General features: G+C 50.4%; 1 protein-coding gene and 1 long non-coding RNA gene across 2 annotated transcripts in view; one reads left to right on the top strand and one right to left on the bottom strand.

The window, feature by feature from the left end:
* Positions 1 to 26,408, bottom strand: part of LOC125712472 (breakpoint cluster region protein-like) — a 66,591-nt gene that overhangs the window by 15,928 nt on the left and 24,255 nt on the right. The window contains exons 2-10 of the mRNA XM_048982526.1: positions 14,630 to 14,814; positions 12,857 to 12,961; positions 11,778 to 11,963; positions 7,413 to 7,520; positions 5,870 to 5,930; positions 5,711 to 5,763; positions 5,153 to 5,293; positions 729 to 850; positions 41 to 206 (exon numbers count right to left, since the gene is read on the bottom strand). Of these exons, the coding sequence (XP_048838483.1) occupies positions 41 to 206; positions 729 to 850; positions 5,153 to 5,293; positions 5,711 to 5,763; positions 5,870 to 5,930; positions 7,413 to 7,520; positions 11,778 to 11,963; positions 12,857 to 12,961; positions 14,630 to 14,814 (1,127 nt within the window). The remainder of the gene's footprint in view (positions 1 to 40; positions 207 to 728; positions 851 to 5,152; positions 5,294 to 5,710; positions 5,764 to 5,869; positions 5,931 to 7,412; positions 7,521 to 11,777; positions 11,964 to 12,856; positions 12,962 to 14,629; positions 14,815 to 26,408) is intronic.
* Positions 16,394 to 17,120, top strand: LOC125712600 (uncharacterized). The gene is made up of 3 exons (XR_007383355.1): positions 16,394 to 16,469; positions 16,508 to 16,657; positions 16,696 to 17,120. It is a non-coding gene; the product is annotated as an uncharacterized LOC125712600 (long non-coding RNA).

Here is a 26,408-nt window from a genome sequence, read left to right as displayed (position 1 = left end):
AAAGTGTCCATATTGGGCTGTAAACGTCCACAGGACACACCTTCTCCCTCTGGATCTCGTTTTTGATCTGTGAAATCTTAATCTTCATGGCCTCGATCTCCTCATCTGGGACCTGCGGGATGGGCGAAGACTCGGACTCCTCCACGGTCTGGAAGGTGAGGTCGGACAGCGGGATGTACCACTTACAGTCGTACTGCTGGCCCTTTCTGCGGAGGGAAGGGGAGACGGTGAAGAGGAAACACACACTGGCCACCCGCAAAGTGACGACGCGCGCACAGAATCTGTCACTGAACCTACTGAGGTCAGCGAGTCAGGACACCACTCCCGCTGATAACATTTAAGACCCACCCCCAATGTCACACCTTAGGCAAGTAGCTAACAGGGACCCATGTTCTCAGAGGTAATCATTCTGCTGCGAAGGGGCATGGCCGTGAGAAGTAGGGGTGTAACTACGGTAGGTGGGGGAGTGGCTGGAGTATGCAGGGGTGTGATTAGAGACGGTGGGTGTGGCCAAGACTATGGGATGTGGCTAAGAAAGTGGGGGCATAGTTACAGTAAAACTTTCCGGGTGAGGCCAAGGTGATGAGGTGTGGCTAGGAATTTGGGTAAGAAGGTGGGGGCGTGACTGAGGGTTTGCATGGTTAGTAAAGTGGGGTTGTGGTTAAGGCAGGTAAAGGTGTCCCTCGGAGATGGGGGTGTGGCTTGGGGAAAGGGGCCCGCCCACTCACCCTCCGGTCTGCTTTTTCAGCTTCGCGCACAGCAGCAGGTCAGTGAAGAGGAACATGTGGCGCAGCTTACGGGCTCCTTCCACCAGCTCCACCATGAAGCTGTCCTTCAGCAGCTGCCGGTTCTACGGGAAGGGGGATAATTTGGGGTCACCTGATTGGTCAACCATTCAATCAATTAATCATTCAGCCATTCAGAGACAAAGCTGGCTCAGACTCTACAAAAAGACTTTGATCATAATCCTGATATAATGTTAATGTAAATTAAATAATAATATTATAATTTTATAATGTTATACACACATAATATGCATAAATAAGTATGAATATTATACATATACAAAACTGCTACTACAAGCTGTTGTACCAAATACTGGCAAGAGGTGTCGCTCTTGTACATCTGTCCATATTCCTACCACTACTACCAGGTTGTGATGACGCTGGAGACTGTACCCGGAAATGCAGGGATCAAAGCAGGACACACTATGGATGGGGTTACATTATACTACCTGCACTTAGCTGAAGGTTTTCCCCAATGATTTTATGCGGGGAAAAAAATTAAAAGAAATCCTATTGCCCTCAGTGAAACCACAGGCATTAAATGGTATATTGTATTTTTCTTGTTGTAATGCCAGTTAGTTTATGATGGTGAAGATTAGCAAGAGGATCAGTCAGAGGTAGAGTGGAAATGTTCTGGCCTGTCGAGACTAAACCTGACTTCACTTCACAATGATGGTGAGCTTATCTTGACCGCATGAGTGGCCAGAGAGCGATTTAAAAGCTCACCATCGTTGTGAAGTGAAGTCAGATTTAGTGTGTCCTTCAGAGATCCCACCAGCTCAGGAATGACATCATGCTGAGCTCTCCCTGCCGGAGCCTTCCGTGTTTATCCGGACCGTCCCGCCACCGGCTGTTGCGACGGGAACCGGCTGGTGACGTCACACCACTGTCCATGGTGGCGTCCGGGTTAAGTGCCTTTTCATTAAAGTGCTTCATCTCTGACCACGGTGTTTCTGGGATTCTGTCTAAGCTTTCCAGGTATCCTTGCGGTAAAACATTAATAAACTATTCAAATAAAGCTTCAGAATTCCTGATGATCACGGAATAGATCGGCTGCTCCGGGGATAATGTGCCACACCCTCGAAACAAGCCGGGGAATCGCGTCTCGCAATCCGTGGCTCCCTAGGGGCAGAAAGCTGCGGCCCGACTGGTTCCACAGTTTTGTTTGTGCCTCTCAGCTGCGGGCCTTCGTCTCTCTGCTCCGCTGGTCCATACACGACCTTCCCTGTGGTGTCGGGGGGGCGAGAGAGGCCACTTTTGACTTCCTGTGGTGACCAGTCGCAGAGGAGTTTGGGGCTGGGCTTTAATGGCTGAACACACGCATGCACACACACTCATTTTAGAGTGTCACCCTCGAGAAGTTGTCGGAAACAGGAAGCTGCAGAGTGTCCAGAGGTCACACGTCTCAGGGAGTCAGCTGACATCCCATCCAATGGAACTGGGTGTGCGGGAGTGTGTGTGTGTGTGTGTGGGGGGGGGGGGATTATATACTGTATATATTGTGGGGACCAAATGTCCCCACAAAATGTGATAAAAAATGTTATTTTGATGTTGTGGGGCCCATTTTTTCTGTCCCTACAAAGATAACCTCAGTTCTATGCAAAAATTGTATTTTGCTTGGTTACTTATGGTTAAGGGTTAGGGCTGGGTGGGGGTTAAGTTTGTCATTGTCAGGATTAGGGTTTGTTTTACTCACAGAAATGAATGAACAGGCCCCACAAAGAGATGAATAGAAACATGTGTGTTTGGGGGGGGCTAAGGACACTTTAATCCTCTTCCGTTAAATACAGATGCACAGTGTGAAAACTCTGCAGATGTGCAGCAGGAGCAGAAGCATGACTGGGATTAACGCTGTGGTCTGTAATTATACATGGACACTGCTGAAGATCCTCAGGTCGCTGCTCCAATTCCAGCTTGAAGGAGCGAGGATTTCGAGGGCAGCCTGAAGGGGGTGCAACCCCGGGATCAGCAGAGCGATCTGAGCGTTGGGCCCATCAGCAAGACCCAAACCCCTGGGTACTTCTGGGACTGACTGTCCCTTCGTCCTCAAAGAGGTACGTCACATAAAAGCGTCTCTCACACAAAGCTGTCCCAACACAGCTGCGTCAGGGCGCTTAATCTCGCATGGAGAAACAGCACAAGCTGATCAGACTGTCTGACACCAGTAACAGCATAACAGGCAAGACCAGTGAATGTTAATGAGCTCTTAAGGCACATAGCCGGCACCCTGCAGGGGAGAGGAAGGAGAAAGTGCGCAGGGCTGAGCGGCTTCCCAAAACCCCACTGCTAGCTGCGCGCGTTTCAGAAAGCGCCCTTTGTGAGCCCCCCCTGTGATGTTTATTATGATGAGGAACACCATCGTTTGTTTAACGCCTGCGGTGTCCATTCATAAAATCCTTCACAACAGTTTCCGGGGAAGCTTTCAGTAAACACACTGTCGGGGGGGCGAAGGTCAACATCCGGTCGGAAAGGAAGGGAGTTGTGTGTGTGTGTGTGTCTGTGTGTGTGTCTGTGTGTGTGTGGAGGCAGGGGGGGGGGGGGGGTGTGGGGTACCCCTCGCTGGGAAACAGGATATTCGTCCTGTACTGGAACTGTACTGTTCTGAGGCTGTTTATTGTTTTTTACTGAATTATGAGCCCTGTGATTCGCCTCGATGCAGGAACACGACTCGAGACGATTTTGACTCATCGCCTGACTCACATGGGAAGGGAGGGGGGCATTAGGGCTGGTTTCCTAGATTTAGTTCCATCTTCAATGCAAGAAAGAGAGTGCATCAGAAAGAGACGCAGTACCGCATGCTCTCCTCTGTCCCTCGTTAACCACCAGGGGGCTCTAGCCGGCAAAACGCTTTCAGTGTCTGTTCTGTTCCTGTCCCATCTGTGTCCTTTTTACCGTTTTGCTGCATACAGAGAATTACAGAAAGTCAGACTCCACAGTCCCGCAGACATAAGCTCAAATCTGCCAGTAGCCCCCGCTCTCCCCCAACAATCAGCCTTTCCCTGGACAAAATTACCGCAGTGCAGAGGATACTGTGACACACCCCCTGAGGACTTGGGGACAACTTTAACTATACATGAATAACAAGCAGTGCATGCAAGAGCATCACGTGACCAGATTCTTGAAAAACAAAAGTGCACGTTTAAACGCAGGCTTCACACCAATGAGAGCAGGCCGTTGTACAAGTCTGTGATCAGGCACGGAGGTGGTGACCGAGTCACACACGTAAAACCGCATCCATCTCCTGAGCATCTCGTTCGTCTGCCATCAGAAAGATGCATGTGGGCAGGACCCCAGCTGCTAGGCTTTCGCCGATTTTAGAGAAGTTTCCAGACTCTGATTCATAGAAGGCCACGGCTCTGTGTCACATGAGGAGGTTCTGGCCCGGTAGACGGCGAGTCCGGATAACACACCGCTTCGATTTCCATAATTCCTCTTTCATGTCCCCACGATCAATATTTGATGAGCAGCTAGAACGGCTATGGGCGACTGGGGAGGCTGAGGCGGTGTCCAAATAAGATTCAAAAATAATGACCGTGCCCCCCCCCGCCCCCACAGGGGATTCCCCCACACCTGAAGGATGGCATCCTACTCCTGCCTGTCGTCAGCATGAATAATGAATGGTCACAGCAGGGAGAAGCTGGCTGGGCTCATTACAGTAAATTAGGGCTGCGGACCACATCTTTATCTCAGAGTACCGTCTGCTGCAAGCTAATGCCACCTCCACTGCCACCCCCTCCCCCCCCCCCGGGGGGAGCTTCCCAGCATGCCCTGGACCTGTCAACCAATCAGAGCAAGTGACCGCGTGACACCAGAGGCAGCAGCCAGGCGTGTGGCACATCCAGGGAAACCGGAGCCAACCGCGTGGCACTGGATGCTTCCGGAACTAGACTAGGGAAGGTCTCCACATTTGCTTCCCCGGGGGCGTTCGATCACAGAGTCTGTTCCTGGCAGAGAGGGAGCTCTGCGTCTCCAAAGCAACGGATCCTTTCAGCCTGTGCTTCAGAGCAATCGGAACACAATCCTTTAAGAGCGGAACACAAAGTCCTTCCAGCTCTTTATTCTCCAATGCTCGCTTTGTGGCTTAGAGACGTCTTGAAATTGCAAGATACGGATGGTGTGGGCGAAAGGAACGGAGCCAGTCAAAGACAAATGGGGCAGTATCTGCCAGAGCGGTGGACCTTCCCTTAGACAGCCTGACAACAGCAGCCGAATGCATCAAAGTGACCAGGAAGATACTGAATCATCTCATGACAAGGCTGACATTACAGTGACAGAACCTCTAGGTCTGTAGATCACAACTAAGCAGACCATAGACCCCATGAGGGACCATGGCTTTGGCAGCCTAAGGCCTGTGACGGTGGTTTCACCTCGCCCTTCTTGACGGTCATGGACTGGCGCCGGGGCGTGATCTCCTCATTGATGCTAGACAGGAAGTTCTGGGAGATGCGCAGGGCATCCTGAAGCAGCGGGTGGTCTGGGTGGCTGGAGGGCGTGTGCTTTAGAAGGTCCTGCACAGAGAAGCCACATCAAAGACAACCTCAAGCTCAAAATTCACTGTAAATCGAAGAGCTTTATTATAACTGATCACCTAGCTGGTTACGGGATTCAACTTTTACAGAACAGCACTTAATATTAAACATTACAGATTAAAGATACTTACTCAGCTACTGTAGATAATGTGAAGCAGGTTAGGTGCCCTATAGCTATTTAACCCCGCCCAGTCCAGTTTTGTAACCTCTGTGCTAATTGCTGCTCAAATTTTCTGAAAGGTTCTGAGATGTTTCTCAGAAGAGAAACGGTAGAGTCATGTTGCCTGCAGTGCACTGCGATGTTCCTCTAATGAAACTTCAGCAGCTACTTCGGGTGTGATGAATAATGGCCCTAATTTGGTCACGAGGCTTCAATCATGGTTCATGTCTACTCACATGAAGCACTAGGGTACTCCGAGTCACTCTGTCCACTGGTTTGTACAGGAGAGCTAAGACAAAATATGAAAATCAGCATCAACTCCTGGACCCAAAATTTGGGGCAAGAGCAGTATCATTTCGCTGCAAAACATCAATGTCACACAGCAGGTCGCCTACCCTCCAGTGAGTTTTTCACCATCTGGTCTTTGCAATCCTTGCCACTCCGGATCTTGAGGTTCTGATGGACCAGAAGGAGAAAGAAATGCAGTTCTTAAGATATTGTGACCAAAAGAAGATCCAGTGTCTTGACTCGCTCATTCATTAATAATCAACCATGGAGCAAAGTGCCAAGGAGACCTCTAGAGCAGTGTTCCCTAATCCGGTCCTTGGGACCCTCAGACGGCGCACATTTTTGCTCCCTCTGAGCTCCCAGCCCGACAGTCCACATTTTTTTTTGCTCCCGGTAGGACGTGAACTGTCTGGGGGTCTCTGAGGACTGCATTTGGAAACACTGCTCTAGAAGCTCTACACTTCACCAAAAACACATTCTTATTAACCTATACACTTATACATGTTTATGTGATCTCATAAAAACCGTAGAAGTTGAATATGTTAAAAATTCCAGACTAGTTCAGCATTTTTTACCTGGAGCATGGGAACTACTTGTTTGTACACATGACCAACATATCAGCACATACAAGGGCAGGAGAGGGATGATAAAACTATCGTGGCTTTCTAATTGGTTCCCGTCTTCCTGTTTGTCTGCTGGTCTTACGTCAAAAACACCAGCAGGAATACCAGCAGCGATCCAACGTTATCTTATCGGGCTGAAGCCCTGACTTTCTCAAAAAGGAAATCCCACAAGTCCCTGTCTGGAGTCCTACTGGAGCATGCTCAGTGTTTTCAAATGAGAAACAGGTCAACAGTGTCACGGTGTGGGCAGAGACTAATCGGATCACATCCCTGCATGCAGAGAAAACAAGACGGACAAATGGAGATCTGGGCTTTTTTTCCCCCTTGGCCCGAGGTCCACTTTTCATTGCCGTTCTGGTCAAAGGTCAAAGCAGAGCTCTGTAGACCCTGAAGAGGCATTAGTTTCCTACTGCGTCAGACAGGCCCTCCATATCATGGCAGGGGCATCAGCTTTTCTCCACATGGATAGCTGAGCTCCAGTGAGCTCTCAGGTTCCCACATTCCTGCACCTCGTCGTCAGCAACTTTCGATGCTCCTGGCTCTTCCTCAGACCAGCATGCCGCTTCTCCCGTCTCCTAGTTACCACAAACTCCTCCGCAGGGTTTAATACAAGACACACAAATTGGGGCGGGCAGGTCCAAGATACACTGAACAATGTTCCATAAAGCGTTCTGTAAACAGCAATTCACTGCTTCTCACCAGTGAAACTGGACCAGCCAAATACACAGATGGCCTCAAGGGAAGATCCAATCAAAAATGTGTTCCTAGTCTCCTTGAGGAAGCTGCTGGTACCTCTAATATGGTTCCTACTGGGGCTGAAGGCATTAAAGTGCCCCCCGCCTCTTCTTTAGTTGAGCAGTTCCTGCTCAGTGCATGTAACCTACAGTAACAAGGGTTACTGGGAAGTTCTGACGGAGTGCTTATGCAGAGGAAGGACTTAACTGTCCCTCCGTTAGACTTAGCCCTGCAGGGAGGGTAAGGATAAACTTTGACCCCATACTGCTGGGGGGGGGGGGTGCCATCCTACCTCTGAGATTTCAGCGAACTGTGTGTTCGCCTGGCAGCACTTCTCGGCCGTCTCCACGGCAACCTCGTAGTTGTCCACAAAGGCACGGTAGAGTCCGAGCTGGCTGGCCTGCCGGCAGAGAGGGAGAGAGGGGCTGTGATTGGACAGCAAGGGAGAGGTGAGCTGTGATTGGGCAGCGAGAGAGAGGTGAGCTGTGATTGGGCAGCGAGAGAGAGGGGAGCTGTGATTGGGCAGCGAGAGAGAGGGGAGCTGTGATTGGGCAGCGAGAGAGAGGGGAGCTGTGATTAGGCAGCGAAAGAGAGGGGAGCTGTGATTGGGCAGCGAGAGAGAGGGGAGCTGTGATTGGGCAGCGAGAGAGAGGGGAGCTGTGATTAGGCAGCGAAAGAGAGGGGAGCTGTGATTAGGCAGCGAAAGAGAGGGGAGCTGTGATTGGGCTGCATAACAGAGCAGCACCTCACCATTTACCGTGTGCCCAGACCTGTATGAATGACGAGCTTTGATAGCAATGAGACGTTCCAGGCAGCAGCAACGCCCCGGGCAGCAGCAACGCCCCGGGCAGCAGCAACGCCCCGGGCAGCAGCAACGCCCCGGGCAGCGCCAACGCCCCGGGCAGCAGCAACGCCCCGGGCAGCAGCAACGCCCCGGTCAGCAGCAACGCCCCGGTCAGCAGCAACGCCCCGGTCAGCAGCAACGCCCCGGGCAGCAGCAACGCCCCGGGCAGCAGCAACGCCCCGGTCAGCAGCAACGCCCCGGGCAGCAGCAACGCCCCGGGCAGCAGCAACGCCCCGGGCAGCGCCAACGCCCCAGACAGCGCCATTCACAGGGGCCATATGATCCACTGGGGTACTGAAGAAATTAACTAAATCCGGCCTCCCGTACTTGGATAGTAAAATTTACTCACTTGGATTAATCGTTGCTGATCTGTCACAACAGATTCTTTAATGGTGGGAAAGATAAGAGGGGAGGCAGTGCTGCGACACAGCAGACGGACAGAGATCGCATGTCACTCAGACGCAGACGCTGTTTACACCCCCTCTAATGCCGGGGGCCTGCTTACGTCACGGCCGCTCAGTGCCCGGGATCCGCAGAATCCAAACCCCAGGGAAAGAGGAGCAGCACCTCCAAACTTCAGCAGAGACACGCACAGCCTCACTGAGTTATAGATGCTTCAAAATCACAAATAATACACAAAGAAAGCATTAGAGAACAGCTGGTACCGAGGGGGGGGGGGGGTGATCGTGCAACAGGGGCTGGTCAGGCAGGAGGCGGAGAAGAGCAATATGTCTCGCATCAATACGCGATGGAACATTGCAGCTCACAGAGATAAGTGTGTCATATGTAAACATGGGCAATAACCAATGATAAACCGAAGGGCAAATTTCCACAGGGTACGTCTGAGGAAATTTCTGTGGAATTTGTAAGCAATTACATATGGAGTTTTGGGTCCCAGTCTCGTAACGTGCTGAGGAACCTGCCTTTAGGTCATTAGCGGTCTCATCTCATGCACAAAAAAACAGATTGAGTAAGTTTTGGAAATTTGCTTTTCAGTTGTCAGTCATGCACTTAATGCCATATTACTGTTTACCATCTATCTCTTTATAATTAATTTCTATAATAGTCCGACTACCTCAAATATTATTTACTTTTACATATACAGTGTTCTTACACGCTACATGGCCACAACCCTCCGCAATACTCCAAAACTGTGTACGCTCAAGACCCGTATATATTTATTTTGCATATACACCTATTCCTAACCTGTCGTATACTTTAAATCATACCTAGGTTACAGAGCTGTACATACATAATGTAAATTCTATGTAAAAACTACAGCAGTTGTTATAATGTATTGTTTATGGAAAATTTATGAAAAACATTGCACATGCACAGTACAGTACGTTTTTATATTTTTTGAACAACAATTGTTCAAAAAGCGTGTAAGATGCAGGCTGACTGTAGTTGATATTTTTTGTAAACTGTTTACATGTTATATATATATCGTTTGCTTCATGTTTTGATTGCATCAGCTTTGGAGGTCACTGACGTTTTAACATCACTGACAGTAATCCTTTGGATCAACACAATTAGCAGCTCAGGTTCAGACAGCCCAGCAGGGGTACCACCAAGCTCTCCTGTTCCTCTTATTCTGTTAACCGAATGGGTGCCCAGACCAAGCCAGGGGAGGAAGAGTAAGAAGCAGCAGTCAAGGGAGGAAGAGTAACAGGCAGAACTCTGGGGAGGAAGAGTAAGAGGCAGCAGTCTAGGGAGGAAGAGTAACAGGCAGAACTCCGGGGAGGAAGAGTAAGGCAGCGCTCCGGGGAGGAAGAGTAAGAGGCAGCGCTCCGATGAGGAAGAGTAAGAGGCAGCGCTCCGGTGAGGAAGAGTAAGAGGCAGCGCTCCGGTGAGGAAGAGTAAGAGGCAGCGCTCCGATGAGGAAGAGTAAGAGGCAGCGTTCTGGGGAGGCAGAGGTAGAGCTCCGGGAAGGAAGAGTAAGAGGCAATTGGGAGGAAGAGCAAGAGGCAGTTGGGAGGAAGAGTAAGAGGGAGAGCAGAGGGAGGAAGAAGAGTAAGATGCAGAGCTCCAGGGAGGAAGAGCAAGAGGCAGTTGAGAGGAAGAGTAAGAGGCAGTTGGGAGGAAGAGTAAGAGGCAGTTGGGAGGAAGAATAAGAGGCAGTTGGTAGGGAGAGTAAGAGGCAGTTGGTAGGGAGAGTAAGAGGCAGTTGGTAGGGAGAGTAAGAGGCAGTTGGTAGGGAGAGTAAGAGGCAGAGCCCCCAGGATGAAGAGTAAGAGGCAGTTGGTAGGGAGAGTAAGAGGCAGAGCCCCCAGGATGAAGAGTAAGAGGCAGTGGGGGGAGAGAGTAAGAGGCAGTTGGTAGGGAGAGCAAGAGGCAGTTGGGAGGGAGAGTGAGAGGCAGAGCTCTGGTGACATTTTGGGCGTGGCTGTGCCTACGTGATTTACCACCACGTTTTCTCACAAGCAGAGCAGGCACCAGGAGATTAGAGCATGCACATGAGCCACACACACACACACGCGCCAGCCCTCCCACGTGAACACGGGCACTGCTTATCACTATCCATCCTGCTCTGACACGTCTTGACGGCAATGTCATAATATGCCCCAGATTTCCAAGACAAACAAGGCCACGCCAGGCCCCTGGATGCCGACCGAGATCGGACACGCTTCGCGAAACGTGGGGGGGGGGGGGGACAGCAACTACAAAAAAATAATTAATAAGAACACCCCGCACATGGGATAACAGTAAGCTTGCAAGCACAGATCTGGAGACGTGTTAATCTGCCTGGCTCCGAAGCTGCACAAGTCCATGGAAATCCGGTGCTTAACACTGACGCTAACCTCAGAGATTTAGAATAAGCTTGAAGCTCATATTAAATTCAATAAAATAACCAGCCTGAAAAGGTTCGTGGGGATTCAGCCAACAGCAGACCCGATTATGAATGCTTAAGTTATTTATCAGATGCTTATATCCAAAGGGCCCAATGGCGCAATTATTCTACTGATCTTGAGATTTGAACCGGCAACTTCCTGATCACAGCCACTGCATCCTAACCCGCCAAGCCACATGCTGCCACCTGAAAAAGCAGGCAGCCAGGGGCCACATGGGGAGTCATTTCCAGCACTGGTCCAACTGTCACTGAGAAGCCAGTGTCCCTGAAGCGATCGGTGACTGTAATCCCAGAGAGGTGTCCGCGGGCAAAAGGCCGACTGACCTAATAATGTCACTCTGTGCCCATAACGGCGCTACTTCATCAGCCCTTTCTGGAAGCCATTCCTTCATAGCTTATGGCATTGTCTTTACTGCTCCAGTGAGAACTGAACTGCAGTATACAGGAAATACATCACAAAAGCTGTCCAATCAGAACTGAGGAAATAGGAATAAAATCTGAAGCTGATCATGCTTTAAATACAGGCCGCCGAGTGAAAGCGATGCCACGCACTCCGTCAGCTCAGTCTCTCGCCGTTTGTGATCCACACCAAGCCACATTAATTTACCGCATTTCACACAAGCTGGGCTCAGATTTAAAACCAGGTCTGCATGTGCTGGTGCGACAGACAGGGGGGCGATGCGCCAGGCAGGATGCCGAGGACTTGGGATGAACATAAAGTTAGCTTGAGTTGTATAAAAGGAGGGCTTGGAAGGGCAAGGGCACAGGATCACAGAGGAACATGGTAACTAGATAAAACGGGATTTCAGGGTAAAAGACACTGTGGTTAATGCACACGATCAGCTTCATCTCTGCTGGAGCCTGCAAAGCATGTTTGTCAAGAGTTAACATGACGGAGACCCACGGCCTACACCGAGCAGCCCCACACAAGAAGAGCATCACAGCATATCGAAGGGGCTCACCAGCTTCTGGAAGAGGTCGCCCACGCACTGATGGTGACTCCACTGCTGAACCCGGGGCAGCAGGCCATCGTAGAATTCCCTGTGGATCTCATAGAGCTCAGGCACTTTGAAGAAGATGGTCTCGATCTGCGAGACGGTGAGAACGGGCTGGGAGGTGGTGGCGGCTGCCTTCAGGGGCTTCATCGGCTGGGGGGGGGGGGGGGGTGATGCGTTAGGCATGGCATCTGTGGCATGTGTGCTGCGTTTCTGCTCATAATGCATCTTAAAGGAGGCAAATTCGGGGATAAAATACGGATATATTGGCAATGTTCCTACAAAACGAAAATGTCAAAACTCCTTTGAAAGTTGCTTCAATGGAAGTTATTATCTGCATTAAAATGAGAGCCAGTCCCCATAGAGGCCCGAACAAGTATGCTTGCATGCATATTTCTGTGTGTTTCTGCGTGCTTGTAGGTTAATGTTTATATGATAACTGAGGTCCAGCTGACTCAAGCCAACTCTACTCACAAGAAGCAGTGTATTGTGGGTAAGAAACAATTGCCACATTTACAAACCATCAAGCAAAGTATTCATTTCTACAAAACATGCTAATAGCCTGGCACTGAGAAATGCAGGACCAATCAAATCAAATCTAAATCAATATGCATCAGGACTCGTGAGTAACCATGGGAACCTCTGACAAGGAGAAGTGGGAAAGAAGTGATTATATATGGACAACAGCAGTGGGAGAAAAAACAGCTTAATCTGCAATCACGTGCTCCAGGCAGATAGGAGACGGTCAGGCTAGATATGGTCAGGTAACTGCAGATGCTGCCCTTTGTCTTCTCTCCTGTGGAACAAGGTGGCAAAGTCCTACAGACTCTGGTGATCCTGAGCCTCAGAGCCCATGACAGATTGCCAATCACGCATCATTGTGAAGGTGCAATGGTGCACCATCCATGAATGATGCCTGTTATAACGTCTCTGCTGCTGTGCCAGTAATGTTTCTGTTTTCATTTGGATAGCGTTTGGGAGTTGTGTTTATAGTGGTCACAGGTCATGTGATCCAGTCGTACCCACACCAGTCCGGCTTTCCTCACCAGCAGCAGCGCCTCCAGGTGGCTGAGGTACGTCTCCTCGCTGGCCAGGATGCCAGACAGAACCCACTTGCGCATCTCCAGGCCCTTCTCCATGTCCAGTTCAGTCTGTGGATGAGGAGAAGTGAAGACCTTATCAGCCAGGTTCCAAACTACGAGTACATCTCTAGGGTTCGGGTGAGATCTATAGTAAACAAAAGGTTCTGTCATGTTTGGCTTCATTAGTTAACAGGATAAGTGGGAGGTTTTTGTGGAAATGACCTCATGCCATTTGTTGCTTCAGAACATCTTATCGTCCATGGAGACACCAGCAATGGGGACGACACGTAGAGAGTATCACACATCACCCCTTACTCATTACAATGAGTACCGACCGTCTTGGGTAGGGGCATACACTGGGGCGAGGCTGGCTGTAATCTGATTGGCCCCCAGAGCACCCCTCTCCTTGAATACTGACGACTGACAACACGGTTGGCCCCTCTGTACGACTCATAGCCTTTATTTTGCCCTGCAACTTAAAAAATTCCAGGATATGTCCCTGCTCCTGGGTCAACAACCACAATATCCAGTAAAGATGTTACATTTAGGAAGGTAAGCATAACAGATTCACAGATTCCCAGGCTGAAGGCGCAGAACAATCTCTGAAGAGACAATGGTGTGACTGTTCTGTTCCCGTCCGGTTTTGTCCCTTACAGTTACAGTCTGATCTGCTTCCTCTATCAGAATGTCTGCCAGTTCATCCAGCTCCTTGGGTGGAAATTCACACCCGCAGGCTACAGAGATGTGTGTCATTAACGGGGGTGAGGGTGCTGAGTCACCTATTTAGATTATTAACGGTTATCTATGGCTGGTGTCCACTGATCGCCAAGCAAAAGTGAGGTCACCTTTGGTCTTAAAGATGGACATACAGAGGCTGGAGGGGAGGGGCCACCAAATGCCCAGGGAGCAGAATAACGGAGATCACGCACATTCAACCAACTTAATTTCTCAGCAAGTAACACAGCCTGGTCTCTGTCGTCACAGACTGAAGTCCCTTAAACAGACTGTCAGCCTTGGGGCCGGCAGCTGTTGGACCCGGGCCAGACAGAGTTGGGCTGAGGAGAGGAAAGGGTAGGCCATGTGGGAGCAGCACTGCCCAGCGGCACGCCTTCGGATTCATCACCACCTGTTATTGAAATACTCGCAACATGCAGATACTTCTCAGCATGTCAGGAGAATCTTGCTGGCTATAATCACCGCCCCCCACCTGTAAATTTAGCCCAGAATCTCTATTCTGCATGTTCCCCAAACCACAGAAATCACCACTGGGTCGTCCATCCACACAATTCTTTTTTTTTTTCCAATCACTGATCAGCACCGATCACTGTCAGGTGGTGGATGTGACCCACATTTATTTACTGGACAGTCTTGTCCAAAATGTCATACAAGACAGCTAGATAATACGTCACCAGTCAAGGAGCTGACTTGGGTGCTAGGTACTGCCAGGTGGAGCTTCCAATGAGTGACTGGTAATTACAAATTAACTGGTAGTTACAAACTAACAAATTAGGAGTCATACAACACATTTTAAATCATTGCAAGAACCTACTACAAGATCTAATCAAATCAAAACACCAAGTGGACTAGTTTGGTACGAAGTACAAAAATATAAGAGCCTTTTTTAAGGGCCATTGTTGACAAGAGGTTTTAACCACGAGACTCGGTTCAGAAGGTCCACCCCCTCGCCCAAGAAGACCTACCCTCTCGAAGCAGGCCGTACCCCGAGTGGTATCTCACCGATTTGGAAGACTCGAGGGAGCCTGAGGAAAGCGTGTCCCGGCTACTGCGGCTCTTGGAGCTGAGGCGGGGAGAGGAAGCAGGCGAGTCGTCGATGTAGGGCATCCCATCATGGTGTCGGCGCTGCTCTTCCGCCCGGTCTGCATCGTACCCGTAGGTAGGCGGAGTCCCACTGAAAGAGGTGTCTGGGTGTCGGGAGGAAAAAAGAAGAGCAGGAACAGTAGGGTCAATAAGAGGCAGAACTCTACAAGAAGTGAGAATTTGCAGAAGTCAAGTTGGGAGAAAGGGTCCTCAAGGTCTCCCGGTTTGCCGACCATTTCTGGGGGCTCCGGTCTGCACTTTCGAGGGTCCAGGTGACATTGCAGCCCTCTCACCTGAGACCTACGCAATGCAGACGATCGCCTAACATCCAGCCTGTCCTCACCGTGACCGTTTGCTGATGGCGCTCGGCTAACAGCAGGGGGGGCAGCTTGCTCTTGGCCCTGGTTTTACTACACCACCCAAAAGCTCATCTCATCCGTATGCCGGCCAGGCCTTGAAACGGCCATCACTTACTTCTCGAGCATAAATCACCTCGCTATGTGGAAGAGCAGACTTCCTGAAGCCTTCCCTGCCTGTAGAAACAATCACCTGCCAAGTGCTCCCCACCTTTCCATTTAAAAATTGCTCTGTGTAAGGCTTTCGCATTCTGCAGCCCCCCCCCCCCTCCCAGTGAGCATGCAGTTCGAGGTACTGGGGCTCCGTTTTTACCAAAGCCAATATAAAGTCACACCGGCTGAATACCAAACCTGTATGTCCCCGATAATTACAGGCCAAACATCCTGCTCATTAGCAATCCAGCTACCGGCATGATTAAAATTTCATGTCCATAAAATGCCTCAGATGAAAGGCACAGGCGATGCGATTCTGCCTTCGCCAGAAGATAAATCGCTATTTAAAAAAATAAGAGGTTGAAGCATAAATGGGATTTCCTGGGGTTCCTCATCCTTCAGAGAGGCGGCTGTGGAATGACGGATTCATGGAGCTAACAGGAAAGCTTTAAAATGCTCTGACGGCACCGTGCCTTCACAATGGAACCTGCTGCAGATGAGGCCCTGGTCAGAAGGAGAGGACTCTAACAAGCAGGTTAAACTTGCAGTGTCAAACTCATGGTGTTTGCATTCAACGATTTTATTCATCACCTGCAGTGAAATACTAGGTGGTCGATTCTGCCATAAAAACAGTGACAGCGGATGTTGGGGCGGCCGGATGGAGCAGTGGTTAACACTGCTGCCTCACACTTCTGGGACCAGGATTCAAGTCTCCACCAGGGTCCCATGTGTGTGGGGTTTGTTCTCCCCATGTTCTCCCCATGTCGTTGTGGGGTTTCCTCTGGGAACTCCGACCCTCACAGTCCAAAAACACACTGAGGCTAACTGGAGTTACCAAATTGCCCATAGGTGTATGTGTGTGAGTCAACGGTGTGTAAGTGTGCCCCGTGATGGGTTGGTGCCCCATCCTGAGTTGCTCTCTGCCTTATGCCCATAGCCTCTGGGATCGGCTCCTGGGGATCGGCTCTGGGACCCCCCACGACCCTGACCAGGATAAGCGGTTTCAGAAGATGGATGGTTGGATGGATGTTTATGTTGCTTTTTTTCATAATCATGGAAAAAGTGAAGCTAAAAGCAGAGAGTATTCATTACTGACAGGTGGAGTTCCAAAAGCAGAGAGTACTCATTGCTGATAGGTGGAGTTCCAAAAGCAGAGAGTACTCATTACTGATAGGTGGAGTTCTAAAAGCAGAGAGTAGTCATTACTGACAGGTGGAGTTCTAAAAGCAGAGAGTACTCATAACTGACAGGTGGAGTTCCAAAAGCAGAGAGTACTCATTACTGACAGGTGGAGTTCTAAAAGCAGAGAGTACTCATTACTGACAGGTGGAGTTCCAAAAGCAGAGAGTACTCATTACTGATAGGTGGAGTTCTAAAAGCAGAGAGTACTCATTATTGACAGGTGGAGTTCTAAAAGCAGAGTACTCATTACAGATAGGTGGAGTTCTAAAAGCAGAGAGTACTCATTATTGACAGATGGAGTTCTAAAAGCAGAGAGTACTCATTACTGACAGGTGGAGTTCTAAAAGCAGAGTACTCATTACAGATAGGTGGAGTTCTAAAAGCAGAGAGTACTCATCACTGATAGGTGGAGGTCTCCTCTCCTTTTCCTGATGTTGCTGACCTGCTCAATCTGCCACATAATGGCCCAGGGTGGTTCAGTCTGTGATAGAAAGCCAAGGACAAATAGCCACAAACATCTGGCCTAGCAGCAGCCCTGGGCTGCCCCTGGCCACAACACCTTCTACCCATCCGCACCAGGAACCACTGATGTTGTGCTCCAGGACCCCATTACCATCAAAATTTGATTTTTCATCTCCAAGGGCCCAACAAGTGAATGGTTTTCAATTTAGAAGCACCGGGCAAAAACAATTACATCACTAATTTGAACGATTTGTGAGCCCCTGGATTTAAACCACCCCCCTGTCCCACCACCCCCGACAGTGACTCACTGAAGACGCTTCTCCCAGTGGTCATAAAACGATGGTCATTAAAATCGTTGCCCTAGTAACCATCCTGTTTCCACAGGGCCCCCGCCCTTCTTATTTTTAGTTTTGGGCGAGTTACATTGGCGGCCAAACCAAGAGAAACCCCGAAAGGTGGGGTGACGCGTTACCCAGGAAACCTCACAGAGAGGGCGGGAGTACGGGGTCCCGCAGCAGAGCGAAATCCAGGGTCAGGGCAACAAGGTACATGCTAAGGACACGAGGACAAATCCCGAAATAGCCAGTAAAAAGCCACAGCAAAGATCCTTCTGAGCTTATTTGTTTGGTCGAGTCTCACCCCGGCATCCCCACCGAGGCTAGACTAAGCAGAAGTGCCACATGACAGGAACTCACAGCCATCGCACCGGCAGTGGGAGAGACAATGAGGGCTACGCGGGGGCGTAACGTCGCAACTGAGGGCCACGCGGGGGCGTAACGTCGCAACTGAGGGCCACGCGGGGGCGTAACGTCGCAACTGAGGGCCACGCGGGGGCGTAACGACGCAACTGAGGGCCACGCGGGGGCGTAACGTCGCAACTGAGGGCCACGCGGGGGCGTAACGTCGCAACTGAGGGCCACGCGGGGGCGTAACGTCGCAACTGAGGGCCACGCGGGGGCGTAACGACGCAACTGAGGGCCACGCGGGGGCGTAACGTCGCAACTGAGGGCCACGCGGGGGCGTAACGACGCAACTGAGGGCCACGCGGGGGCGTAACGTCGCAACTGAGGGCCACGCGGGGGCGTAACGTCGCAACTGAGGGCCACGCGGGGGCGTAACGTCGCAACTGAGGGCCACGCGGGGGCGTAACGTCGCAACTGAGGGCCACGCGGGGGCGTAACGTCGCAACTGAGGGCCACGCGGGGGCGTAACGTCGCAACTGAGGGCCACGCGGGGGCGTAACGTCGCAACTGAGGGCCACGCGGGGGCGTAACGTCGCAACTGAGGGCCACGCGGGGGCGTAACGACGCAACTGAGGGCCACGCGGGGGCGTAACGTCGCAACTGAGGGCCACGCGGGGGCGTAACGACGCAACTGAGGGCCACGCGGGGGCGTAACGTCGCAACTGAGGGCCACGCGGGGGCGTAACGTCGCAACTGAGGGCCACGCGGGGGCGTAACGTCGCAACTGAGGGCCACGCGGGGGCGTAACGTCGCAACTGAGGGCCACGCGGGGGCGTAACGTCGCAACTGAGGGCCACGCGGGGGCGCAACGTCGCAACTGAGGGCCACGCGGGGGCGTAACGTCGCAACTGAGGGCCACGCGGGGGCGTAACGTCACATGGTAGCTCCATGAAAACCACCCAGCCCATAACAGCAGGCACGCCTGGCATGCTTCCCAGCCCTGGGCCACCGCTCCCACCCGGGCAGTCTCCTGCTCATCCCTCCCCCCAAGATGATGGGCCTGAATATCATATTTTTGATATTTAATCCATTCTGTCCATCATCCAAAAGCAAGTCCAGCTAAGGATTCAGGTTTCTATATTTAATGTTTACAACATTAAACATTAAATATAAAAACATCAAAACACTGCCTTGAGTCCTGTGTTTTTTCCTGAACAGGTTCCTGCCTGATCGCTGATCCTGTGCTTGGTTATGAAAGTCAGGCAGATGTCTATCAAAAAAACAAACAGACCCACGTAAGTCTTAACAAACCCATAATGACAAAGCCAACAACCAAAGAAAGAACATCTGCTCTATTTCACTCCCAAAATCATCACCTCCATTTAACAGCTACTACAGCAAAGAGAGCAGCTGCGTTCAGCTCGACCGGTTCCAAAAACAGGGGAGCCTCCAGCGCAGATCGATCAGCTGCGCAGCCGCAGTCAGGCAGATGGGAGCAGAAGGAGGAGAGGAACGGGCAGGATTTGTGGCATGGATGCCAGGAACTTCCACATTTGGCCCCACTTACGGGAGGCGGCTAATCAGAGAGTGTGCCTCACTCGGATTAAACGGATTGTCGGCTGGGGCGGGGGGTGTTAGGGGGGCATAAAGGCTCTCTGTTTACATGGACGCCACCTGCCCATTACAAGTGTCCATGGTCTTTCGGACAGTGATGATGATTAGCAGAACCAGGTTTAGAATGCGTTCTGTAAATGATTTACATAAAAAACAAAACTCAGATCGCTAAACTGAAATTGTAAACTGACTTCCTGTCCTAATAAATTGTAAGATAAACGTCACAGTATAAGACAGACAGGCGGACAAATTTTCTTCACATGTGTTTTCACAATTGACAATTAAAATTGAGGTTACTTGCACACAGAAGACGTGTGAGATTTGTGACCCCCTCGACATAAAAACTGGGTCTTTGTCAGTTGTGAGAAGTTAGGGGGCCGTAAGTTTGTTCCACCTGGTCCACTGGACCCACACGTCCCTGTCCAGAACCGGGCACTGGAGCACAAAGCCAGGCAGCAGCATTTCCTTTGGCCAAATGGGGACAGGATCCTGTAGGGGGGTGCCGGTCTTCCCGTTGCGTGGTCCCCGGTCCGGATGCAGCAACGCTATCCTTAGGGCGACCCCTGCTGGGCCGGATGGGAAGCTGCAGTGCGGCGTCGGGCCGAGGCGTGAACAGAGTGCTACTCTAGCTAAAAGACACGGACCGCCATGCCAAGGCGCCACACCGGGGCCAAAACCAATTACCCAACATCCCCGGCAGCTTTTACTGTTTTCCAAAGATGGAAGAAAAGGATGTATGGAGATCCAGGATATCACAAAGGAACCTACTGTTCCCAAGGGAAATGCGTCCAATTAACCGCAACCCACTTAATCCACCCATTTTCATACAAATATGGATTAAGTGTGGCCAAAAAGGACTATCAAAACGGTCCCTGACACGATTCCAACAGTGGATGCCCAGTGTTCTAGTTAAGGTTGGGGGTGGAACTTAACACGATGGGGGGGGGGGGGGGGGGGGTCTGGGAGAGGCCGATAAATTGGACGCACCAGCAGGGTAATCTGTAAAGCAGGTTTCCTTATTAAACCGGTGCACCGACAGGACCTGGAGGTGGGAGGGGTGCTTTTCGAGAGAGGAGGCTGCACTCAGCATGCCCCTCCCCCCAAAAATATCCCATTTCAAGGCTGTTTACTCCACCAAAGAGGCAAGGACCCCAAGCTGCCTTTGAGCATTTTCTTATCCCTCCACACAGATATTTTAGAAGAAATCGAACCTATTAAAATCTTGCATCTCTGACCAAACTGTCTACACTAGAATACTATATTTCTCTGAGAATTTACTCCCAAATTTACACCCAAAGCATTGTACTGTGTTACCACTGAAAATGCACAGGACGACACATTACAGCGCGACATAACAGAGCCTTTTCCGCACCATGCGCTGGGCTACGGACTGAAGGTGACCCCCACTGCGGTACATTAACAATGGTCTCTCGGGGGATGGCATTGTTAGGGGGGTACAGCAAAGCGGGCCTCCCTGCACATCCCTGTAGGGCTGCGCTCTCGACCAAACACGGCCAATTAGCAGCATCCGCCAGCCACACGCCACTTGCTGCGATGATATTCTGGTTTTGTGGTGTGATTATCACTGCCGATAAGTACAGAAAGAACAGCAGCTTGGCAGAGATGGCAAGATGGAGAAAGAGTCCGCAGGACAGTTACGGGGCTTTGCTCAGGATGGGGGAGTGCGGACACATGCAGAAGGAACTACATCAATGCAGCGGAACCCAGTTCTCCAAATCTGGAACTCAAACTCCAGAGTGGTAGCTCCTCAAACTCCCTTAACAAGGCCAAAAATGCTAATAATTCCATTGAGTGCCAATTCAAACAGCATAATTATTGTATTTTACTCCACATTTTAATTCCATGGGTACTATTTCTGGTTCTGGGTTTACCAGAAGACAAAGCAGAGCATAAACACGGTACGGTCATGATGAACACCCAGAGGAATCCTGTAATGATTCCGTCTGCACTCACTGAATAAAAATAGATTAAGGAAATTCCTGAATTTCCTCATGAGCACCAGAATAGCATCACCATTATAGTCACAGTATATAAATATAATTTCCTACTAACAGGTCATTTTTGTCAGTTGGGAAAAACTATCAAGCCTATGACTGTTTTACTGAGAACAAATAACAGGTTAGTTTAATCGCAGCACACACTGTTCTGCATGTGCAGTTTTCCAGGGAAAAGCATTAAAAATAGCAACACGAAAGACTTGAGTGTCTGTGAGCATCCGCGCCCGTTTACATCCTCCTGTAGCCTGCATGCCCTTTGAAACCAACTAGCAAGAAGTAAAGCAGCACCAGAACTTGTACTCAACCATTTCAGGTAAGAATCCCTCAAAAAGCACAGCGTGACACAGATGGGCTTCATCCTGGTCCGAAAGGTGCAGGTTCAGAATTGCATTTTATACGTCCCTTGAAATCACCCCTAAATTTAAAACTGATATGTCTTCTGGTTTGAAGAGGAAACCGCCAAAGTGTGTTTGAGGGTTTGGAAAGAAGATGAGAGTCGGGACCCCGGAGACCAGCTAACGACCGCCACTGGGCCCCGACATCATCACCTCGGGCGCTGCTTCCATACCATTAGCTTTTGATCACTCTCCAGGAGTCCATGTTTCAGACTCTCATGTTCTCTTACCTACAAGCAGCTCCTGAAGCTTAGGGGAGGTGCAGAGGTCACTGTGGGAGGAGAATATTCCAGAAACGACAGACCCACAGAGGCTGAACTTCAAAAGCGACTCTACTTGCACTGTTAAGCAAAAGCAACAAGAGGCCTCGTGAACTTCTTCATCTAGGGGAAACGTTCGATTTTGACTGAACGCAGCGACATAATGCGTGGAGCAGCGAAATCACTGCTGCCATAACAACCTAATAAAAATCCTGACCATGAACATGAGATACTGTTCAAGAAATCCAGCATCCTTCCACTACTAGGGTCATGGGTGAAATCCCAGAACACTGTAGCCAAAGGTGCTTCCACCTGCTGAAGCTTTGGCCATGTGACCATCAGCGATGTACAAGCTGAAAGTACTGCATTTTAGAGGAACAATCTGTAGTAACAGCTCCATGTCTGTTACTCTTCAAAAGTATTTTCAGCACCTGGTTCATACCCTATCTTGGGAAACTCGACTTTGCCGCGCGCCCCCCCCCGTCCATTCCGTTTGGCAGCCATCTTTTCTGGCATCCGACACCTCCCCAAAAAGGAGGTGTGTGTTTGTGGAAGTGCTGATCCTGCGGGGATTGCCCTTCCCCACCCCCACTGAGAGAGATAAGAGCGGAAGGCCACCCCCCACGTTCCCACCCCAGTGTGAGGGAGACACGTCCAGGATCCCCGGCCCCCCCCTTCCGATCATCCCCTTGGACACGTGACCCACGTGGACCCCAGAGCAGGCACCCGGAGCCTGAGGCTTCTGGGCCTCCCGCAGGATCCGCTGAAGCGGCAGAGGAGTGAGGTACTGGGGTGAAAACAGCCCCTTCCTGTTCCTGGGCTTTATTCATTGGGTGGGGTTTCCTGTGCCCTCACACCTGCTGTTAGATTCTGCATTTCTGCCACAGCAGGTGGCTGCTGCATGGAACGGAGCGTGTCATCCATAACAGCGCCGTTTAGCAGCACTCAAACCACGCATTTGTATGGGGCCTCCCAGGTTTGGCCCCCTGTTGGCCCCAAGCAATCACTACACTAAATATTAAATAAACGCATTTCTTATTAAGGCGAGGCCCAAATGGCATGTTCAGCTAACCAGCTATGATCTTCAAGCGCTACTTGCTTGCTATTTATTTATCTGTTGTAACATATGGGGGGGGGGGGGGGGGGGGCAGGACTTTTTGAGTAGGGCCCCAAAAACAACGAAGCACCTGTTTATATCAGCGTTTCTCAATCCGGCCCTCGGGGACCCGCGGACAGTCCATGTTTTTGATCCCTACTGCGAGCTGGAAGGGAGCAAAAATGTGGAGCCTTTGTGGGTGGGACCGGATTGAGAAACACTGATTTATATTACTGGGGCAAATCATCTGAGGAATCACCCCCCCCCCCACACACACACACCCACCACCCCCACCATTTTCATAATCTCCAAGCTACCTGCCCCCCTCTGCTGCCTCACACGTCCTTCCACATGCCTCTTAATTTCCTTCTTGATTTAGATCGTTCCTTTCCGGCTTGAGTCATTCCTGGCCGCTCTCTTCTGTTAAGGTGTGGTGCTGCTCACATGCTAACACACACACACACACACGTTCACACACACACACACACACACACGGTCTGCCCAGGAGCCACTTCAGCCACATAAACACTCTCAGTGTTAATTTAACACCGGCAGCTCAGCCGTGCATCATTTTCCAGGAGCTTTGTGCCGTTGCCCTTCCTACAGTGAGAATCATTTTCCAGCTTTCCAGTTCTGTCCCATTGATTTATCCCTTTCTTTTACTTGGGGGGGGGGGGCTCTTAAAGGCACACCCAGTCTCACACATCATAAGAGGACAACATGGCCACGCCTCATACAGCCCCTCCCACAGTTGGTGCGTGTTTCGTGGGATAGGATGCTGTATCTGTGATCGGAAGGTTGCCTGTTCAAATCCCAGGGTTGGGGTTAGGGTTAGGAACAAGCCCCAGAACCCCAAATGCTACTTACCCTCACAATGTGTGTCTCTTTGCATTAAAGAAACCTGCTAAATAAATTTAATTCCATGATTTTGTTCCTTTGTTTCTTCCTAATAGGTCATATCTCACTTCCTGTAATGCAGAAATTTTCCCTGGGGGGTTAATGTGCTCAGCCTCATTCGAACACAGGCTTTCGCATTTTGCGGGTGGGCAGTTTCACCCCTCCGGGCTTCTCTGCTGGGAAATCCCAGGAAAATGGCACAGCTGCTGGGGAAACCAAAAATGGGACCGGCGTCTCTATTCACGGGGTGGACAACGGCTCTCACGGCCCTGTCGGAAAAACAGCAAGGAGAGAGGATTCCGGAAGGGAGCGGGCACAGAGCGGTGCCCGGGGACTGGGAGAGAGGCCCAGCTGAGGGCGATGTGGTGGCCTGGGGGAGGAGAGTAGGCTTAGCCTGAACAAATACATGGGGCCCTGAGGGAGAGAGTGTGTTTACAGTGGCCAATGGCGGTGCGGGGGGGGTCATTCGCAGACAGGGGACAGGGCACACTCCGAATAGAAGCAAAACAAATGAGCATTATTGACATGGAAAACTGTGATCCTGTGAAGCTGCATGGTATAAACAGGACTAACGACCTCTCCCACAAAAACAAGGGACACATGAGTAGCCTATGACATAAAGGCCCAAATAAAAGCTGTGACAACATTTCCAGGGAAATAATGAGCATACGAGACGGGCACTGCAACGGGCATCTATGGGGTCCTCAAGCACCAGCGTGAGACTTTCTGCTGAAAATGCAGCCTGTGTCCACGCAGAAGCATCCGGGGACCCTGCCTGTGCTCGATTGGGACACAGTCACAGGCTTTCCAGGCAAAGCTCGACCCGTCACTTGGCCACACTTGCATGTGGAGGTGCTGCCTCAGGACTTCCTAAAGTTATTTAGGACAACTTACAACTGATCGTATTCTCGGGGAAATGATCCAACCATTACAATTCACAGTAATACTTCGCTTAGAGCAGTCATCATAATGCAATATATATGCCTTCATAATGCATTGTAATCCATTCATAAAGCATTATAAACATGGCTATAAATATTTATAGAAAGGCATAACACATTATAACCATGTTTATTATGCATTATAACTGCCTTATGAAGCTTTCAGGTATAATGCACTATAAATGCCTTCATAATGCATTATATGGTCAGATCACGTCTACCAAGCGACACGTGGGCTAGTCACTGGCTTCCCGTGAGCTTGCGGTCGGTGCGCTGCCGAAGATGTCCTGTAGGAGGCTTGGACTCTACAGCACAAAGCCTTTCCTCCTGATATCTTCTTATTTACGAACTTGATTGAAGGGGACCTCGTGGGGGGGGGGGGGGGACAGACTGGCCATGTTTTCCTCATCGCTCCTGCTTATACAGCTCCAGTGGGTCACCAGTGAAAGTCCTCGTGGTACATTAGCCATAGTCAGCGGTCAGGAACGTCAGGAACCATGAGAAAGCACAGAGACGGACAGGGAGGGTCTACTGGTACCTCAGCCGCAAAAACAGACGAAGGCAGAGGCGAGGGGGCATCGCTGGGCACATATGACCCCCCCGTAACCCAAAAGTTAGAGAAACCCCCAAAAATAACAATAACATGTGGCAGAGACTGATATCATACCATCCTTGATCGTGGACGGTTACCAAATATTAAGCCTGGGTTTCTAAGTGCTAATAAAAATCTGAATATTAAATTAACAAAATGATTTGACTTGTTCTTCTATCCCAATCAATGAGAACTAAAGCTATTATAGATTATAAAGATAAATTACAGCTTAAGTCAAGCCAGTTTGCCCAGCAAAACACTCAGGTTCATGCAACTTGAAAAACAGTGTTTAAAATTATTTGAGGCAATGAATTTCCTCAATTATTTTGCATAAACAGCTTAACCATTAACACAAGACTGATTTTTTTCTTTTTTTTTAAAAGAGTTGCTCAGTTTTTATTTGGGGCTCAAATCTCCTGCTAACTGTAAAAGTCGGTTTAAAGCATGAAGTGACTCGACTGGGCAGCTCAACACCCATCGAGATAAAACTGCTCGGAGTGACCGGACACCGATCTGAAGAGCCTGTCTCCTTAACGGTGAGGTCTCGTCCCCAGGAAGCCAGGAGGGGGGCACAGCAGGGACACGCACTTCCCACCGGAAACAGAGTCCATTCTTCCAGGGGATTCTGTAGCGAGGTCACCTTTCCGAAGCAGACAGGGCACGCCCCATCCCCTGCCCCTGACACCCGCGATTCCCACGCAGACCGGGAAGGATTCCGTCTGCTCAAAAAGGCTCCAGGATGCCAGGGCTGATTTTAGGGTTGTGTAAGGTGGGGGTCATAAGAGGGACCATAACTCATACAGAGGGGCCAACCTTATCATCAGCCAATGATATGTTTTGAATCATTGAGTAACAGCGGAGGGGGCACTCCGGAGGCCAATCAGCTTTCAGTGACCCCGCCCCTGTGACCCCGCCCCTGCAGCACAAAATTCTCCAGAATGACCATGTAGCTTCCTCCTATGACTTCTTTAGAAGGAGTGCTTCCTTCAGACTGCAGGACCACAGACTAAATGAAAGAATCCTCTTGCAAAGCGAATACAAACACTGTG

Source organism: Brienomyrus brachyistius, chromosome 2 (assembly GCF_023856365.1).
Source record: "Brienomyrus brachyistius isolate T26 chromosome 2, BBRACH_0.4, whole genome shotgun sequence".
NCBI classification, from domain to species: Eukaryota; Metazoa; Chordata; class Actinopteri; order Osteoglossiformes; family Mormyridae; genus Brienomyrus; species Brienomyrus brachyistius.
Note: the sequence above shows the minus strand (reverse complement) of the source record. Positions and strands in the feature narration are given on the sequence as shown.